General features: G+C 45.4%; 1 protein-coding gene across 10 annotated transcripts in view; it reads left to right on the top strand.

The window, feature by feature from the left end:
• The window catches only part of RASGRP2 (RAS guanyl releasing protein 2), a 595,380-nt gene that overhangs the window by 417,448 nt on the left and 162,108 nt on the right, over positions 1-15,824 (top strand). For all 10 annotated transcript variants that reach the window (XM_085625475.1, XM_085625474.1, XM_085625477.1 and 7 more), the window contains one exon: positions 3,694-3,756. In XM_085625475.1, the coding sequence (XP_085481601.1) occupies positions 3,694-3,756 (63 nt within the window). The remainder of the gene's footprint in view (positions 1-3,693; positions 3,757-15,824) is intronic.

Raw genomic sequence — 15,824 nt, 5'->3', positions numbered from 1 at the left:
TAATATAAAATATTACACGTTTCCACACACTGTTGCTCCAAAGTTTGCTGTGTACGAGAATTATATTTTTTATTCATTATTTTTTATTGAAATGTGTAAATTATTATGTAGAACAGAATAAATTAAGAACACTTACTGTATGTGTGACCAGATTATAAATGAAAGGTCTGCAGCTCATACTGTCTAATGTAGAATTGATGCTCCCAGCCTCATCAGCCATGCGCAGGTCTTGCAAGTGAGGCCTAGAGCTATTTTAAGGAACTCACGCAGTATTAGAGCTAGATCACTAGCCACCATATCTGCCCACAGTTGCTGCCTAGTGCATAATGAGAGGAAATGTATTGCAACGTGTATAACTACAATGATCAGAGTCATTGGAGTTGTGAGATTTTAGACTATTGAAACCTGCAATTGTGATGTAATGGCTACCTGCAAATACACGGCTACAAAGACCAAATGCCATAAGAGCCCCAAATAAGAGGGGATGGGGGGATATTACAGCTAAGGTACACACCTGAAAGGCTTTGGTGATGGTTTGTTGGAATCTATTCATCAATAAGAGCTGTGATCTGAGCCTTAAAAGCTTTAGACGCTTCCATATAATTTTCCCATCGAATCCATGGTAAGATGTGCGGCTCCTTACCAAAGCTCAGTTTTTTACCTTCGTGTGTTGCGTGTGAGCCTCATTTTTTTTACCTGCAGTCAAGTTTTACATGTAATGATAATGTTTAACCACCACATTGTTTATATCTCCTCCTGTTCAGCTTCATGTTTGTTCATTCAGAGCACACCTCAATCATGGGTCTAAGAACATTCACCTCTGGTTTATTCGAGTCCAGACTTTCTTCTGCATCCTCCAGGTTTCTCTGCAGGGCGATGTGGGTTACATTCAATATTCAAACATTGGTAAAGCTAACACGTCCAGCCTTGACGAGCGTGCACTGATTTTGATAATTCGTTTTTTTCCCCAATCATGTAATATGTAAAAACAAAATGTCAGACATAAAACGTAAGGGGGTGGGCCAGCAGTTCTTACAGTGGAGTGCACTCTTCTTCAGGGGGATGCCTACATTTGATGAGGCAAAATGATGTCACTCGCTGCTCAAGGCAGGCTGTGCATGAAGAGGGCTGACCCGTTGCTGCATGCTGTGATTGGCAGACGCTAAAGGAGAATGACACTTGAACACACTTGAATGAAGAGGGTTACTTAAACCCCTGTATATATCTAACCATCTATATCTTTTTAATGAATGTATGGCAACTATAAGGCAGGCAAGGCAGCTGAAGTTGTCTCTAGGCTAGACGTAAAGAGTCGGCATCTTAAAAACGTAAAATACACGTGCCATTGTTGAAGTTTAAAGGAAATCTTTTCAATTTATCAAATTTAGACACCCATCAAAAAGTCAAGTTAAGACTTGTGCCACAACAGTGCGTTTATTTATTCGAGTGTTTGCTTAGTTTTGGCTTCTGACCGGGAAGCCACTTCACAGGCCTAATTCTTTTTATCTGAAATGAAATCAGCCGCCTTTCTGTGCGACTTTGTTATGGAAACCTCGGAGAGCTATTGCGGTTTAATAATTGCATACATTTCAAGCGACGTGTTTCAATAGAAAGCTTTTCCATTTTAGCTCACAAAAAATGACGCTCACATTTTTGTACGCCAGTGAAATGCTAATAAATGGAGGACACACTGCTTTGAAACACTGTTGCCCTGCCAGTGTTTGACCTTCTGAAATAATCTGATGTCAATAGAAACAGTGCAGGCAACACAGAAGACTGTCTGTGCCAAAGGAGACATTTTTTCCATCAAGAAAGATTAGCCAGTTGATGGAAGCCATCACACTAAATCATCTGTTCCACGTGGCCTTCCCAATTACAGAGCCGGAGATCATGTCCATCAGAAGTAATGATTCCACTAACAATGCTCTCCTGCTAGAAATCAAGCCTCCAGGCGTTATCTCAGTAATAGTGCCCTGCAAGTGCATTTAAAATGCCTGTAATAAGGCCACATCAATATATAGAGGTCGTTAATATCGACCTACAAAAATATTGCTTCCACTGAATTGTCAGTTAGGTATCTATGTACTGTTTTTAACTCCACATCCACCTACCTTGATGTGTAGTTGCAGTCGATGCAGCGCATCCAGTATTTTATCATATGCTGCATATAGTCAACCCGGCCTGCAACCTTTTACCCTTGCGCATGGCTTCGCCCTGTAAATAATTCCACCAGTACCAAATATATATGCCAATCACTAGAAGTCCAAATACAGGATTGGAGTTGATAATCTCTCTCCCCAATTCCTAGTCATAATTAATGCCATTTTTATTTCCCTCTGAGGATTTAAACCAATATTTAGTTGCCCCATCAAGATAAATGCTAATATTCAGTTATTCCTTTCTGCATTTATGTACTTTTTTGTCAAACATCCAAGTCCCTCGATCTTCCGCATTGTTATCCAGGGCCACTGGCATTGTGCAGCATGGGAGCATTAGATTATGCGGCAGGGTTGACCAAATTGTGCGGCAAGAAAAGCCAAATTATGCGGCAAAATGCCGCACAGTTTTTTTCAAGCACTCATTATTTTCTCATGTCTATGTCAATACTGTCTTGGAAAAGATTTCACCTCATTACTACAAGTGTAACTACCAAATACAAAAATAAGCAACTGAAAGACGACCAGTTAACCTTTACGAAGGGCCTACAGTGTGTTCAAACACATATTGCAACGTTTTTTGTAATTTTTCATCCGTTTGAGCTAGAAACCAATTATGCAGCAGATGATGGATTATATTGCATATGTGGCAAATCGATACCTATGCGAAAAAAGTTGCAGCTGTAGAATTGCAGAATTCCAGTGGTCCTGTCGTTATCCTATGGGCCAAAGGCATTGGATTCCACCTTTTTTTTGTTTTATTTTTATATGGCACTGCTATACCCATAGAGAAACAGAGTGCTTTATGGCAAATATTAATGGAATAGGAACTTCCACAACATCTGCAGGTGGAAGAGATATGAGATGACATGTACAATAGTGAGAAAAGAAAGCTATATACATTAGTATCCCTTTTGGCCGACATTGCCCGCAGACGGCGTGTGGCTGCACAGACCATGTGGGAGGAGTCTCTCTTGATTGTGCTTCTACCCTGTTTTAGGAGACCAAACGAAAAGAGGCATGACATCTCCAGAGGCAGTGTATCTGCTGCGACCCTCTGTTCTACCACATCCACCACCTCCCTGCCTAGATACCCTATGCAGCGAACTCCGGCCTATAAAGGAAGGTGCAGCATTCCTCTTTCTTTATAGGCAGAGGTCTGCTGTACCTTGTTTTTAGAATAACGGGACACATTTCTGCAGAAGGCATCTATTGAGTGTCACGCGTCTTTACTGATCCCTTTTCATCTTGGAAGAAGTTAGGGGATATGGGTAAGCTCATGCACGTGCTTGTTAATTCTCTGAGTGTCTAGGGCAGCTCTGTATATTTGAATTCTTTACTCCTCTTTATTCTCCATGGCAGTGTAAGTGCTGGAAGCTGTGCATTCCTTGCCCCAGGACTAAAGGTTGACTTGAATCACAAGTTGGCATTTGCAACTGGTAGAAGTGCTGCCTGTGAGCTTTACCCAGTCACTCTGTAGGGTATAAAGTTCGACAAACATTATTTTTTGGGAATCTTCCTTAATTCCTGTGTGTACTTCTCAGGAGACATCCGGGGCTGAAGCTAACAGCCAGAGAGCGAAGACCTGTCACCTGGTCAGGTGAGTCTCTCACTGTCCTGTAGCAGTTACAACAGTTTTTTTCTTCCTCGGTTGTATGGGCAGGCAGGGAAGAGATACTAGTTGGGTGGTGGAGGTGGACATTGTATTCAATTGACAGTGACACTAACTTTTGCAAAATGTGGCCGGCAAATTCTTCACCTGCCAGCCATTTTTGCCTCACATCGGTGACCTGACATCCATATAAAACTGCATTAGTTGCACCATGCACTCCTGCTAGTCCGATTCTCCCTCTATGCATCGGTCACATGTTAGCCCACAACCTTGCTTAGGCTGCTTTGGAAGTGTGGCCTCTCTATTGATCTCCCAGGCAATTTATGAATAAAGACCCTTCAATGGTTCAAAAATTAGCAATGCCCAGAGTTGTCAAGTAGAAAAGACAACATTCAAGGCAGTTCAGTAAAACATTTATTGTTCATCTGTCTTATGCAGCACTGAAATGCTGTTTCACGGGCACTGCAGAGTGCCGTGAGACACACTAAGCATACAGATTGCCAAAACAGAGTTCTAGTCAGACAGTCTAAGGATATATTCTGGAAGGTTACGCCTTCTCTGTCCATGGTAAATTCGGGAGCTCTCCTGGTGATCCCCAAAAATCCCAGCTATACCCTCATCTTAATAAAGTTGTAGATCAAGCAGAAGGCCTAAAGTTGGGTAGTGAGTACAATTCCGAGAAAATACACAATGTTTGAGGAGACTCTTCTTGGAAACCAGTGATAAAAAGTTTAAGGGCCCTTCTAATTTCCTTCTCAGGCCAATATTTATGTCCCTCCCTTCCTTGATTCTATGGCCATCATATATCTTTAAATGGATTGGGGACAGACAGGGGGCACCCGAGTTCTTTATGTTCTGGTGATTGCTGGATTCCTAGCCCCTCAGTGTATTTGTCATTATCTTCACAGAGGAGCGGGGTTCCCAGGCTACGAGTGATTAGCTCATCCAGTCCTAAGTTTTTCTCTGCATTCTGTGACTTGTTGGACTACTGTTATAGTGGTATCATCAGAACTGAAAATACCGGAATGCCTGTAAAGCATCTGGCCTGGATAGGTTATTCATGCATGGAAAAGAGGCACCCTAGAGCTCTCATTTGTCGATATATTCCACATCTATAGTTCACTAAATGTATAAAAAATTTAAATATAAATGACATATGAATAAATACATACTCCTCCCTCACCCTCTCCACCCTTTGGGTCCCACCCACCCCTGCGTTTAATATCCACCTTAACTTTCTTCTACCTAATCATGCTGCCTCCTACGCTTCCTTACTCCAGTTTGTTAATGCCTTTATGTAAGACCTTGCATTACATATACATTCTGCAAAGCACATCTTTACCTTTGGTGACCATAAGCATTGTAAATCTGTATAAATAAATAGCCTTCTATTTACAGCTTTGGGTTGTGTAGAAGGCAAATAATATAAACTACATGAAGTAAACATGACTCTGGGAGTCCTATCTGGCTTCTCTTGCTGCCTTTACTTTCATGAGCCCTGAGACTAGGGGTAGCAAAGGGCGTAAGAGGAGTACCAAAGAGCAAGCGAGGAGGAGGATCTACTAGCCGGGGCTACCTCTCGCTACCCCAATGAAGTCTATGCTGCAGCCCTTCTTCATCCTGGCACTTAAATAGTTCATGCAAATTTGCAAAGGCTGGAGACCCATGATTCGAGCCTTTTCAGGAGTCCAGCATTCATACGATTATCCGCCTACCTCCCAGAGAAGATGTGTCAAATTGACCACTTAGTTCTGTGATGCAAGCAGGGGGTCACTTCCAACACTTCTGATGATGGCATAATTCCTTTGCCCACTTCTTTGGTTTTACAGCTCGGTACTGATTTGAAGAGTTCAATTTTTTTGGGCAGCAACAGGTGTTATGATATACCATCCTCTTATGAGCTACTGGGATTACTCCTGAATCAAGTCAGTCATTTTAATGGTTGATCAATTGTCTCCAAAGTACTTATCTCCTAAAAGCGATGCATAGAAATAACTGAATTCATTTGAACCACTGGCAGTTACTCTGGGAAGTGTTCCATTCTTCTTTATTGCTTGGGTCTGAAAATTACATGAATTGGTCACAACGTTATGAAAATCAATGCTGACCCTACCCCAAATCTACCGCATTAGTTCAGACTGGACTGTCTCTTTAAATTTGCATTTTGTTGATCTGTAAGGGTACTGTGAAGCTAAAAACATGATCGCATGAAATGTGTCTATTGTACTATGAGATTATTAAATGCATTGATTCCATCACAATTTTGCAGTCTGAGCAAGTTACCTTCAGTGGCACTGTATGACCTGTCCTAGGTCTGGAGCCAGTTGTGCCATACGAGCTGAGGTATCACCTACAATGCCTGCTAAGGGCAAAATGCATTGGATTACTGGTGTTTCCTTAAAAGTGGATAAATAAGGATGGTATTTGCATCACACAAACTTGGTGCAAACTTGAGACTCAGCTATGTCCACTCAGATGGATCCAGAGCAGTTCGTATTGGGGAAAAGAGGCACGGCAGGGGAGGGGTTATGGATAGGGGGACAGGGGACGACGAGACAAATATTTAAAAAAAAAAAAAAATTACCTGCTGCCCTAAAGCATCCTGTTGCACTCTTCTGCTCCTCTTTACTGTGGGCTGGCATAGTCTCCCAGCCTGCCCTGTAGCCAATCCTGAAGCTGCTCTTCTGAATGAGAGCAGCTTCAGGATTGGCTTGAGTGCCGATGATTTGCGCTCCAGGACAGACTGGGAGCCTGAGACGGCCTGCCAAACCCACATGTGCAGTGAAGGCAGTGCCCAACACTCCCCCTGCAGCCTGCTACCACCCAGGCCCCGTACCCCAAGCCTCGAAACAAGCTAAATAACACAGGTTTTAAACCTGTTTTGTTTTTCAAATTTTTAAAGTGCTGGCGGGAGCGGGGAGTGATGCTCCTCCGCCATAGTGGAGGAGCTGCCGCTGAGATACCTTTATCTCGAACTGAGTCTGAAATCACAAATGCAATAACATTGCAATGGCAGTGAGGTACATTTTGCACCACAGTAACAACAGAGAAGAGTAAGTTTGCAAACCATAAAGGTTTATAGGCAAGTGTAAGGCTCCAATTAAATCAATTATACATAAATCAAAATTCACCTGAACACATTTCACATGAATATGATCTAAATAATTCGGGGGGCGTGGCTAGCAGCCAGGCATGGCGGCTGTCTTTTAGAGGAGCTCCGGACCTGGGCCGACATAATCCTGACGTACACCGTCTAATCTGTACTGGAAAGCCTCAAAAGTGTGAGGGTACACAGCGGGGACGGTGGAGATGACTCAGTGCCGCCGGGAGGACAGGGGAACACCTGTAGCCGACGTTATGTCCCTGGAAGCCCAATGGCGCAGCAGACCGCGGAGCGCGAAGAGACAGGACTGATCTGAGGCCAACAATCCCTGCGCTCGCATGGCGGTGTAACCGCGGCTGTGCCAGGAAGACGCGGCTGCGGGTCCAGGATTCCATTGCCTTGCCGCCTGACGGAGTCGCGAGGAGCTGCGGAGACGGGTGCTGTGAGGGTGATGCAGCGTGAGAGGCGTGGCAGCATGGCAGACACAGCGCATACGCGAGGCCGGGGATTCAGAGCGGCCTGATTCCTGGCAGAGCGGAAAGACGTGTAGCAAGAGCACTGCAGGCGGCACCTTTCATGCGGTCTCGGTGATGAGGAGGAATATACACACTGGAGGTACGAGTAGCAGGCAGAAAGAGTGCAAGTACCTGAATTGAGACCCCCGCATGAGGTGTGCAGGATACTGGAAACCCCTGATAGAAACGTGCTGGGCACTGCGGGGTGAATGGAGGCAGTGTGCACCTGAAGGTGGATGCAACCGAGCCTGGAGTGCCTGCAGGAATGAGGAGAGCAGAATACCCCCTGTGGCAACAATAAAGGGCGCGCATACCTATAAATGACAAGGCTTCACTGAGGACAATTCCAGCAGGGCCGGAGGCAGAGACGTGAGTCCTGCGTGCACTACTGTGGTCGGGCAGACGGCGAGAGGCCTGCGGAGGCCCCTGGTGAGACCGCGAAGCACGCAGTCACCGGGCTGTTGTGGTTCCCCACGTTCTTGATGACCGCTAAGATAGGCACAGACAGTGCATGAAGTTGCGGAAGGAAATACTGAGTCACCAATGCAGGGATCGCAGCTACTGCGTGGAAAAGGTGGGGAAATTAAGGCCTCCCGCCCCAGTGTGTGACAAAGTGACTACATTGCAAGACATACCACACAGTGAGTGGCAGAGGACAAGACGGTAGGCCGAGGGGCACTGTGTGGTGTGAGACAAGCGATAGGGCCGCGACGCTGTTGTGCGAGAGCTGGGAGGAGTGCTGAAGGGGTGCACTAGTGACCTCCAAGAGTGCCACGCTGTAAACCGGCATCCGCTCCACTTGTGCTGCCTGCTGTTGGAGTGCTTTGCATGATGGGACGCAAGGGAGTGAAACACCAGGACCAGGGAGAACACGACTCTGTTCCGGAGACGGGGGCTCCAGTGACTCACAATCCCGGGATTGAAGGTACCTCACAGACAGTAGCACCAGCACCTGTAGACAAGCTGGATCTCATACTGCAGGAGGTACGTGATTCTCGGAAAGCAATAGAACTTCAAATTGGAACTCAAACTACTGGCCTTAACTTACTCAGAGCGGACCACGCTAAACTTGCGGATAAAGTGAAAGATAACGCTGCAACATTGGAGGAAGTGGCTCCGCGACAATCGCAGGCTGACACCAAGATTACACAGCTGCAGGATCAAGTGGCTACCCAGCTAGACAGAGTGGAAGACGCAGAAGGAAGAGCCCGACGTAATAACATCCGCGTCATCGGACTGCCAGAGAAAAGTGAAGGGAGCGACGCGACTAGGTATATGGAGAAGTGGTTCCGGGACCATGTCACCAGTGAAGGACTCTCCACGCAATATTGCATAGAGAGGGCGCACAGGATACCTACCGGCCGTCCGAAACCAGGAGCCCCGCCTCGACCTCTAATTGTGAAACTACTGAACTTTCGCGATAGAGACATCCTCCTGCAAAAAGCTCGTGAGTCATCTCTTATAAATTTCGAGAATACAAAGATCTCCCTATACCCAGACTATACAATGCTGATCCAAAGACAGCGCTCTTCCTTTACAACAGTTAAGAAGAAACTTCGAGATTTACACCTGAAATCTGCACTGCTTTTCCCGGTGCGTTTAAAAATTTTACGGAACCAAAAATCCTATTTCTTTGAAAGCCCCGGAGATGTGGAAGATTGGCTAGAGGTGATGGAACTAACAAACACCGCGCTGACTAACTCTCAACTCACTGCAAAGAGCATGACATGTTCGGGGAGGTCCACTGGGCGGGGTAACCGAAGAACGCACCGGACTCCTGCACGACAATACCTCACCACACAACAGATGCAGCAGAACAAATCGAAGGCACTTATAGCTGCAGCCATGTTCACACATACTTCGGGAGTGGAAGCTAAGACCTCCTCGGAAGAAGAAGCAACGCACAAATCGGACTCTGAGGGCAGTGTGTCTCTGTTTCCATCTGCGACCCCTCAAGTCATTAAAGACTTATACCGATGACTGTACCCGCAAGTATATGTTATGTACCTACTCAAGGGGCTTTTGTAAAATGTATACAGTAATGACGGTTCATGTACACTGCTTATTAATGAGTAGGCCTAGGTTCCGTAGAATCTCAACTCAATTGTTGTTAAGAAGAACACACCACATGAAGGGCGCTAGCGATGTCCCCCACATGGCAAACGCGCTATGCATGACCACTGAGTTTTTATTGTTTCAGTTACGTTGTATGGTCCGGTATAGTTGGAAGACCAGACCGAGTATTGAGATGTTCAGGGAGAGGGAAAGTCTCACGGTATGGCAATGGAAAACTAGGCTATTTTACTTATACATCACATGCATCTCCCACAGGCTACAAACTAGTCGCAATGACAACACAGGGTAAATACACTATAATAACATGGAATATATGGGGTATGGGAACAGTGCAGAAACGGCATAGGATACATGCACAGCTACAGCATCGTAAGGCACAAAGAGTATATTTACAAGAGTCTCACATGATAGACAGCGAGGTGGCGAAACTGCGCAAGAAATGGAGGGGGCAAATTTTTTCCACCTTCTACTCCAGTTATGTAAGGGGAACCACTATTTGGGTACGACATGGTGTACCATTAATAGCTCTGGAACAGAGGGTGGACAAACTAGGAAGATACATATTTGTAAAGGGTACGTTAGATGGGCAACCTGTAATCCTTGGCATGGTATATGCTCCGAACTTCGAACAAGATAAGTACTGGGATATAGAGAGCGGGGCACTGGCGGGATGGGAGTCGCAGCCATGGATACTGGGAGGAGACTGCAATGCGGTAATGGACGTGGGGACGTGGCTCTAGATAGATCACATCCGCCACTACATGGAGCAGGAGTGTTCAAGCAAGCTGAGAAATTGGATAGGTGGGCACAAGGATGGGAGTTATGTGACGTCTGGAGGATGAGACACCCCACACACAGGGAATATTCCTATTATTCTGTCGTGCACGACCTACAATACAGACTAAACAGGATATACTGCTCCACCAGGATAGCAATGCAAACGCTTCAGGCCACGTATTTACCAAAAACCTTTTCTGATCATAACCCAATGGAGATGACCATGGCATGGGGGAGGGTACCCACACCGGTTCCCACATGGCGGTTATGGCCACAGATGCTAGAGGACTCCGTATTCCGTAGCGACCTTTCAGTGACCATTGATCAATACTTTGCAGAGAATAGCAATACGGCAACGAGCAGACTCGTAGAATGGGACGCTTTCAAAACCGTGATCCGGGGGAAAGCGATAAGTACGACAGTGGGTGCCAGATCGGAACTCCATAAGGCTTTGGTAGATGTGGAAGACAGAATGGGTAAATTGGAGCAGGAGGCTGTAACAAATGATGACCGAAAGGGCACGCTGCAAGAAGCGAGAATAAAACATGCAGAACTTCTAGAGTCTCTGCGGGTCATAGACTATCAAACATATACGAAGAAAACACACACTGAAGCAGATAGGTCTGGGGCACTACTTGCCAAATTAATCAGAGATCCCCCCCCCCCGCCCCTCCCCGCGGTGGTTATACATGAAATTGCAACAGCGGATGGGACAAAAGTTACTACACGGGCAGATATCAACACGGCCTTTCGGCATTATTACACTGCATTATACAGTACAACAGACCATAACTCGGAAACCCAAGCAGAAGCCTTCCTTTCTAACTTCACATACCCAAGGCTCACAGCCGTAGCTCAGAAAGATCTCACAGGACCCATTACCCAATCCGAGATTAGGGTAGCCCTGAAGGGACTACCACGGAATAAAACCCCTGGAATAGACGGACTCTCCGTAGAATTCTATAGTACGTACTCAGAATCCCTAGTACCTCAATTGGAAGTGTTATATAAAACAGCATGAGAAAAGGGATCTTTACCAAGTACAATGGCGCAGGCGTTAGTAATATCCCTTCCGAAGCCTGGGAGAGATCCCACAGATATGGCCAACTACCAACCATTGTCCCTGCTAAGCACGGAATATAAAATATTAAGCAAGGTGCTGGCTAATAGATTATTGCCCTCTTTGTCCAGGCTAATCCACATTGACCAAACTGGGTTCCTTCCGTCACGTAGCACATCGTTAAATATCAGGAAGTTACACCACTTAATGACGGAAGCCCCGAGCCGCTACCCACACGCGGGCTGTCTTTCTTTAGATTTAAGACAAGCCTTTGATTCCATTAACTGGGAACCTTTCTGACAGCTCATTCCTCCGATTTCCCTGAGACCGCAGAGACTCATCTATTTCATCCGCAGGAAGACCTTGTTATTTACTGAAAACCGCCTTGAAAAAGCCCAAGGCCAATGGGCCACTAGGGCGAAACACGTGTCGGCTTGTTGCTTTTCCTCTCACAATTTATACCTGTTTTGTCTGCCAGAAATAAAAACAACACAAGTAATTTCATTCTGAGCAATGCTCTTGATGTTGATTATCCACTGACGTGGACCAATTAAGAAGGCATCACCCTCCACCGTTTCCTAAAAGTATATGTTCCAGGCCCTGGTGAAATTTGGTATCCCAGAGGGGTATATCGCCTGGTTACGTCTGCTCTATAAGGCCCCTACGGCACGAGCCCGAACTGGTAGCCATATTTCGGAGGAATACTCCATACATAAAGGGACTAGGCAGGGTTGTCCCCTATCGCCTCTTATTTTCATACTGGCACTGGAACCATTAGCCATAACACTGCGGAAAGAATTTGCAGATCGGGGCATAATGCTGGGAAATATAATACACCTGTTCTCGGCATATGCATGCGACATCATTCTGTATCTACAGGACCTCACTATGCCATTAGCCTCAATATACGACATGTTCCATCGATTTGAAATTATGTCTGGATTGGCTATCAATGTGGGGAAATCACACACTTTCTTCTTCACAGACCATGCAGGAATTGACAGTATGGCCTTTGGAGATGCTCAACTAGTGGTGGCCCCGTCTACTTTTAAATACCTAGGCATACAAATTTACAGGGCACACGAAGACATGTTAGATGGTAACTTGCACAAAGCAATCCGGGCTCTGCGGTCCAGTATAGTGTTCTAGACGGCATTGCCACGGTCTGTTATGGGGAGGGTGGCCCTAGCAAAAATGGTGGTGCTGCCGAGGCTCTTGTACTATTTCACAAATTTACCATTAATTGTGCCGCAGGCTATGTTCAAACTGCTGAACACGATGCTCACTGAACTTATTTGAGGGAACGGTAGAAGACGTATAAGCTTAAAGAAGCTACAAGTAGGCACACGAATGGGAGGCCTGTGTGTCCCGGATTTGCAAACATACTACTATGCAAGCCAATTACAGTGGCTATCATATTGGACGGCGGTGCGCAATCTGCAGGAAATAGGACTCACAGAGGCAGATATCGCCAACAGTGCATTACATAAGCTATTATTACCTGGTAGCAGACCCCCGAGAGACCTTCCCCCCACTGTTGGCCACGGCACTCCGCTGCTGGAAGGCGGCGCTACACTACACACAAGCACCCCCGGCATATACAGGTAACATTCCTTTGTTGGGGATCCCACTAACGGGAGGCACAATCACGAAACGCAAGCTGAAGCTCTGGTTTGAGGCAGGGGTTAGCACGGTGTCAGATCTGTTCGGGGATGGAATACTACTAGACCATGATACCTTTCTAAACGAAACTGGGGTCCCGGCATACTTATACATACGACATGTGGCATTGCTGAGATACATAAAAACACACTGGGCCCCGCAAAGGCATGAACCCCTTACCAATGACCTGGTCAAGATGATGTATTATATGGGGAGAGGTAGACATCTTATAAGATGGCTCTATAGTGGAGAGGTGTGGCTCACTAGTTAGAGGCGGCAGACCCGTAAGCAGAGAATCGGCCAGGGACCAGGGTTCAATTCCCGACGCGGCAGGGTCATGGACCAGGGTCAAAACGGACTCGATAATTCTCGCCTCGGTACCTACTCTAACCAGGAACACACTCGGCAACTCTGGGCATTAAGCTTGCCTCATCTCTACAACGGCCCCCCACAGACGCCGGGGATGCCTGGTTTCACCTTGGAGATACCCAGAAAGGGACCATCTCACAGGGATAGCCAGGACGGGTTCCCCAGCGGTCTACAGCGCCGGGACGCCCCGTTGCTGGGGCAGCTGTGCGCTTTACAAGTCTACAACATTTACATTTACATTTACATACAGGCATCAGCTCGCATACTAAAGCTGCTCTTGACACACTGAGGACTGCATGGGCGGGAGACATAGATAGAGACATAACAGATAAAGAATGGGCAAAGATACTGGAACATCCAAGGACGACTTCAAGGAACACGAAGTTCAAATTCATACAGACAATGGTATTGCACTGAGCTTATCTTACTCCACATAAATTAGATAGAATGTTCCTCCATACCCAACATTATTGCCTGAGATGCTTGCTCGAAGGAGCGCACCTACTTCACATGCTATGGTCCTGTCCAAAAGTGCGGGGATACTGGGACACTGTCAGGCAAAGAACAGGGGAAGCGGCAAACCGGGAAATACAGAACACAATAGAGGAATGCATCTTAGGACTCCACAAACAAGTATCAAAGCATAAAGTGCAATACCGCTTTATAGATCTAGCGCTCATCTTAGCTATACATAATATAACTATGAGATGGAAATCGCGGAGACCCCCAGATGTACTGACCTGGCGCACGGAATTACTGCAGTGGGGCACTGCGGAGAGCGCGGCACTGCGTAGAGAAGAACTCAAGGGCCTGCGAAAAACACCAGTAGCGCTGGAATGGGATGTAATGCTGGAAGCCATAAAATCAGTAGACGAAGTCTAAGACCCTAAGTAGAGTATAAAATTGTCTGCGCAGAAGGGTACCTAAGTCTTGTTAATAGTGCATAGACAGGGAGATGTATTATAAGCACACATGGATTTGACATGTGCATATACCGGAAGATGCAAAATGCGCAAGATTCAGACATACGCGTGAGACTGGGGAGGGGTGGGAGGGGGAGTTGGGGACTGTTTATCGTATTAATGTGACAATGCATTACCATGAATGGGGATTGCTATCCCAAAAGAGATGTGACTTGCTGCAATTATTAAGTAGACAAATCAGTGCAGATATACTACAGCAGGACTGTATTGTGAATATGTATATTTGATATATGAAAGGACTACTGCTGCTGCAAATATGTAACGTGATGGTATATGATACAAAAGATTGCGAAAACCAATAAAATATGTTTAAAAACAAAATGATCTAAATAATTCTAATTACTTACTGCAGGTACTGTGGTATTAAAGGCACATTTGCAAATCAAAGCATAGTCTTGTTTCCATAAAGGAAGCTAAGTCGTGGGCAGGTTGGGGAAGTTGAGAAGCAGCAGGTGTCACTATATATCGAATTGAAAGCAGAATCAAATAAAGGTTCTGATGATAATGAGAAGGAATGTGCTTGCTCTTGTAAGTAAATCTAAGAGCAGGAAAATAAAAGGCATTGGTCTGAAGAGAAGGAAAATGACTTCCACTTGTTAAGGTGGAGAGGGTAAGGGTTCTAATTAACAAGCTTTACACAGTTAAAATATGAGTTCCATCCAAGCTATATACTATTCGGATTCCCATCGGGCAGGAACCAATCACAATCCAGTATTCCTGCTGTACTTCGTGTTAGCCTCCTTTTCACAGATCATACAATGCCATCTTCTTCTGTTACTGCGACCTTCGGAAATATCTCACAAAGGAGCACTCACCTCATTAGGTTCTCATCTCATGAAGGTGCTGAAAATAATCCTACTAACTAAATTGCTACTCTACGACCTTCATACTTAAAGCTAATAATCAATCAAACAATAACATTTTTAAATGAGAAAACGATGACTCTGGTACCTGAAACAGAAAAGGCTTTCTTTATACACAACAAGTAGAAATACAGTGCTAATTTCAAATGGAGTAAGGCACCTCAGCCTACTCACGATTAATGTTAATATACCCATGCGACAAGTAAAGTCAATCAAAAGCATGTGATGTATTCTATTCACTAAACTTAAAAAGAAAACAACACAGAATAATGTGTGAAATTATATGTGAAATAAGGAAAAAAATCTTGTGTAAATCATGTGAGCAGCGATAATACAGGTTACAGATTAACTTTTCATTAAACACATACAAATGATAGCAACACTGCGTCCCCGCCCTTTCAGAAGAGTCCTCGTGATCACGCCTGGACTGCATCCTAAGACTTATTAGTACGTGGTTGGTATCTGTCAGTCAAGGGGTAGACCAGATAAAACTGGAGTGCAGTTTTGGAAGGAGCTCAGAGTGATTAACAGTGGTTCATAGTATTGCAAAGATTTCCATCTATCACCTTTTAGCAGAGTGAGTTGTCCTACGCGGCATGGTATGTATAGGCAGAGGTCCAGGGCACGCTGAGCCACTGGAACGTACGC

This window comes from Triturus cristatus, chromosome 9 (genome assembly GCF_964204655.1).
Source record: "Triturus cristatus chromosome 9, aTriCri1.1, whole genome shotgun sequence".
NCBI lineage: Eukaryota > Metazoa > Chordata > Amphibia > Caudata > Salamandridae > Triturus > Triturus cristatus.
Note: the sequence above shows the minus strand (reverse complement) of the source record. Positions and strands in the feature narration are given on the sequence as shown.